Raw genomic sequence first — 5206 nt, forward strand, 5'->3', positions numbered from 1 at the left:
TTATGTATGTATGTATAATAATTTTACAATTCGCAAACATTTTACAAACATCATTTGTTGGAAGTTTGGCCGATGCTCTCCGGCAATTTGTGTTGTGCGTCTTAATGCTTGGCTTAGATGTGGTATTGTGATGAGTACAGGGAAAGAAAGACCTTAATATCTAAGTGAGAATCTTCTCATTTTTCATTTCATTCAATTCTCTACTTTCAATAAATTTGGGTTAACCCAAATGGTTAAAGAATGAAGAGTGATTGACATCTTCATAGATTGACACCGTTTCGTAAGTCTTTGGAGAGGTTTATACTCGATTTGAATTTCGTTACTCATTATATCGATAAATTTTGGGTATCTCCGTTTAGTTGTCAAAGTAGCTAAAGATGGCTGATCGCTTAACACAACTTCAGGATACAGTGAATCAAGTTGGTTTTTAAAATATCGTAGTATTGTTAGAAGTTAATATTGTTTTGTTTATTTTACAGCAGGCTGAGCATTTCTGCAATGCTATCGGTATTATTCAACAAACATCTTTTCCAAGCAAGTTTCCGAACTTTGATCGAACTGGTTCCCAAACACCTCTACAAGCAACACCACAAGAAGATTACGCTCAGCTTTTTGCCCAATTGATTTCGCGTTGTGCTAAAGATATAGATACTCTCATCGAATCCTTACCAAATGAAGATAGCTCTACTGAGCTTCAACACCAAAGTCTGAGGAGACTAGAAATTGAGAATCAGGAATGTGCAAAAAGGCTTGACGAGATTGTTCAGAACGGTGATGTTTTGCTGGGAAAAATACAAATAGCGCTTGAAGATATTGCTCAAGCACAATTAGAAATGCATATAACTTCTACAAATACCGTTTTCTAGTCTTCTTGGAACTAATTCTAGAGGGATTTTTTAATAAAAGCGGCTAAAAGTGGTTTTGCCGGCTTTGCGTAATTATTATTGTTTTATGGTATTCATGATTCGAAATGAATTCGGTAGGCTTCTGATTTCAGTTGTTCTCGTTCAGTTGGTCTCGTACTGCAAGCCCCGCAATGATTTAGTTTTTGGCCAAGGCGAATCACTCTTATTCTTCGTTTTTTGGCAATTCTGAGTAAAAAATACGAACCGTTTCCTCAAGAAAAAAAAAAAAAAACTTATAAATGAGGTTCGATCTTGTAGCAGCATAAACATTCCCCATACTGCTAATTGCATCAGGGAATACAAATTATTCCTTTGATGTAAATAATTAAGTCTTTGTATAAGTTTTTAAGTAAATATAGTAAAATTTGTAAGAAAAAATCACCTTAGAACATTTTAAAATTGATTAAAAACACAATATAAATTAATAGTTGAAAACATATATTATTTTATTTGCTTATGGGCTTTGTGTATGTAATTTTAGAAGAAAGTTTATTTAAACAAAGAAAGAAACAAAAAGTTAATAAGTTATGCCAGATCCTGGCATGCACCTTAAGCGTAGCGGAATCATGCAGGTGAAGAGTAACAAATACCTTAATTTGTCCTCAGCGAAATTCAAGAAATCAGCTGAGTTAATAAAGGTTATGACAGGGAGTTGATTACAACAGCGGCTTGTGTGTGTGTTGGTGATGTTGTAAACAAATCAGAGCAATCACGGGTCCACGTTACCACGTTGCCCGGTGAAAAGATTTTTAGAGGTGTGCTATTTAGCAGAGCGTTATTCGGCTGTCAGCGAATTTGGCAGAATCAGCTGGTGAGCTGACATCACTGGGAATGTGTTTGAAAAAAAAAAAACTGAGATTATGTTGGTGATATACGAAAAAAAATCAACTAATGACACTTCTTTGCCAATGACACGACTGATTGGACGAGTGTGTGAATGTGAATGTGAAATAATCGTGCAAGACTCGGCTGCCGCATCACCAACCGATTCGGCTACGTACTACTGTCGCAATTATTACAGCTCGAACACACTCGTCGTGCCACCTATTTATAATTGTTTGTGTGTGTATATATATTTTCTTCTATTTGATACTCCACTTGTGTTCGCTTACTCTTCTTTTTCTTTTTGTTTGTTTATCTTCTAAACTGACGCAACGGTCCATGGGAAGGCGCATTCTTGTATTCTATCAGGTAAGGTATGACATTTTATTACTTTTTCCCATAAACGATCTTCTTTTCTTCGCGTTTCTTTTGCACTTCCAAAATACAATATTTAGTTAAGCCCAATACCGATATTATTTTTTTCAATTCCTTATCTTGCATTTTCAACCAAGCTAACTCTTCTCCAGGATTGCAACGTGGTAATCTGTTTCGGATCTGCGCCGGTCATTTTCATTACAAGCTCCTTTTTTTTAATAAGCTAAAAAATTACTGCGAGAGATTGTGTGGCATTCAGTTGTGGGAACGAATTCACGTCACGTCAAACACCCAACAATCTACTCTCCCTCTGAAGAAGTGGTTCGCAATTTACCTGTTGTATATATTTCAAGATCAAATTTTTAAACAAAGGAGAGCAAAACCTTACCTTTTGGTTGTGCCCCTTCTTCCTTTGGTTCTCAACTTCTATATTTCGAAACTTCCTCAACCACCCGAGAGAGTTTCCCGGATCTCATGCGATGACTCTCCAAGGGATCTCCAACTTTCCCCCACTAAGTGGACGGCGACCCTATCTACCACTTGAACGAAGGATGTCAAACTGCAGCTAAAGGTGCAAGTCAACGATACACCAATACCACTCGTAAACAACCTCAAAATTTTAGGGTTCTCCTTCGACAGTTTGCTCTACAACCGTAATTTCCACTAAAGTCCAAAACGGTAACAAGGTCCTCAAATCGCTAGCAGGTAGCACTTACCACAAAGACAAAGGATTGTAGTTGGCGATTTTATATAGTGAAACGCCCATCGGGTCGGAAATAGTGGGCAGTAAATGACGTTCATCGAGAGTCCCTCACAACCTTTGTGAACTCCCGCTCCTCGTGTGTAAAGGGTGATCAATTTAGATAAAATAACGAAAATTAAAATTGATTGTGCAATCTTTATTATTTTTGAGTGAAAGTAATAAAGACATTCATTTTTTAAATACAATCCCTTTCAAATGTTGGCCGCAACTGCGCCGTAATTCGGCCATCCGTAAACACCAATTTTGAATGACTCGGAGAACTTCGTTCAGTATCTTGTGAATAACTTTGGTAATGTTGGCTTCCAATGCCTCAATCGAAGCTGGTTTATCCACAAAGCATTTAGACTTTACATACCCCGACATATAAAAGTTCAAAGGTGAGATATCACACGATCTTGGTGGTCACTTCACTGGTCCGAGACGGGAGATGAATTGCTAACTAAAACGACGACGCAGTAAATCCCTTATTTCACGCAATATATGGCAAGTAGCGCTGTCTTGTTGTGTAGATAACGGGCTTCAATTTCCGGCATTAAAAAGTCCGTTATCATAGCGCCGTAGCGTTCGCCATTCTCTGTTACATTGGCGCCAGCCCAGTTTTTGAAGAAATATGGGTTGAAGATTCCAACAGCCCATAGTCCCCACAAAACGGTTGTTTTCAATGGGTTTAATGGCTGTTTTGGCTGGAGTTTAGAACAGTGCCGATCTTGGAATTTCTGGCAAACTATAATGTTTTTTTTAATGAAACTTGGTGGAGATGTTAGTGAGGTGTTAAGGAACACTCTTTATAACTTTAAATTAATCGGGAAATAATAATTTTTTAATTATTTACATTCAAAATGCCCTTGGGAACATCAGTATAATTTGCCACATTACACTCTATATTTTTTAACATTTCACTATAAATCACCAAATATACACTCACACGCGTGTTTGTACCGATTTTTATGCTAATATTCTAATTATATCTATTAAAATTAAATGCAAATTCATTTGCCTATGCAATCACATTCCAATTTTAAGCGCGAACAAGAAGAAGATTGGAATTACAACAGTATGGTGTTGCCGGATGCCTGCAAATGAAAACAAAAATTAAGTACTTGAGTTTAGTGTTAATGATGGGAATGGGGGTTATTGTGCCTGCTTACTACATACACGCATATGACGTTTTAATTTTGGGTTCAATGGTTTTAACACGGAAAGGAGTTTTACGCAAAAATACTGTGGATTGCGTAGCCGGAGTTGGACTGATGAGGGTTATTTTTTTGAAGCGCGGCCGAAGGCCGCCCACGCGAAAAGGAGTTCTACGCAAAAATACTGTGGATTGCGTAGCCGGAGTTGGACTGATGAGGGTTATTTTTTTGAAGCGCGGCCGAAGGCCGCCCACGCGAAAAGGAGTTCTACGCAAAAATACTGTGGATTGCGTAGCCGGAGTTGGACTGATGAGGGTTATTTTTTTGAAGCGCGGCCGAAGGCCGCCCACGCGAAAAGGAGTTCTACGCAAAAATACTGTGGATTGCGTAGCCGGAGTTGGACTGATGAGGGTTATTTTTTTGAAGCGCGGCCGAAGGCCGCCCACGCGAAAAGGAGTTCTACGCAAAAATACTGTGGATTGCGTAGCCGGAGTTGGACTGATGAGGGTAACAAATTTACAAAAACCCTCCTAGTCGACGCTCCTGTAAAATTCAAAGGAACCTGCGTATGTATACGCGATAAAGAGTTCCACGCAAAAATACTGTGTTAATTAATTTAATTTAATTTTAATTACTTTATTATTTTTTGTGATACGCTTAATATCATTGTTTTTAAGTTTAAATGAGTTGTATGTTTTTATTTTCAAATTCATTTCTCAACTTTAAATTACAGCAAAAAATACTGCAGTTTTACAATGAACCTTCCACTGAACATCCCTGCGTGCGAACTTCGCTTTCATTTCAGGTGTATGGCAACACCAACTTTTCGCTAAATTATAGAACTTTAACATTAAATTACTTAAAAACTATAAGCCTCCGGCAGGTTCTGTTTTCAGTTTTAAGATGAGGATACACCCCTCTATCACCCCCTTTTTACCGTTTTTTCCAAAGCGATCGGCACTATACTAAATTCTAGCCGCTGTTTTTGAATGGCTTCAGGCTTCGGTTTGCTCCTCAGTCCAAATACGACAATTTTATTTATGGACTAAGCCGTTAAGCCAAAAATGGCCCCACACCATTAGTTGGCCTGAGCGCCCGCCAAGGACGATTTTCACAAAACGTCGTTTTTCGTAATACAATTGTACGATTTTTAAACGTTGTTAAGACATGAATCTTTTCGTGATGAAATGTCAATTAATACTGAAAGA

General features: G+C 38.0%; 1 protein-coding gene across 2 annotated transcripts; it reads left to right on the forward strand.

The window, feature by feature from the left end:
* The first annotated feature begins 312 nt into the window (after positions 1-312).
* LOC128856951 (mediator of RNA polymerase II transcription subunit 21) lies at positions 313-1158 on the forward strand. Of its 2 annotated transcripts, none has more exons than XM_054092422.1 (2): positions 313-419; positions 480-1158. In XM_054092422.1, exons 1-2 carry the CDS (start codon positions 378-380, stop codon positions 864-866), a joined length of 429 nt encoding a protein of 142 aa, XP_053948397.1. In that variant the 5' UTR covers positions 313-377; the 3' UTR covers positions 867-1158. The 2 variants fall into 2 exon arrangements, with proteins under 2 accessions (XP_053948397.1, XP_053948405.1); XM_054092430.1 differs by having other exon boundaries at positions 326-419; positions 483-1158.
* Positions 1159-5206: the final 4048 nt, after the last annotated feature.

The sequence above is a fragment of the Anastrepha ludens genome, chromosome 2 (assembly GCF_028408465.1).
Source record: "Anastrepha ludens isolate Willacy chromosome 2, idAnaLude1.1, whole genome shotgun sequence".
In the NCBI taxonomy this organism is placed as follows: domain Eukaryota; kingdom Metazoa; phylum Arthropoda; class Insecta; order Diptera; family Tephritidae; genus Anastrepha; species Anastrepha ludens.

Bases quoted from the DNA above. Each gene is read 5' to 3' on its own strand.
- LOC128856951 (XM_054092422.1), top strand. From the start codon at position 378: ATGGCTGATCGCTTAACACAACTTCAGGATACAGTGAATCAA. The intron at 420-479 runs GTTGGTTTTTAA...TTTATTTTACAG, and splicing joins TTCAGGATACAGTGAATCAA to CAGGCTGAGCATTTCTGCAA.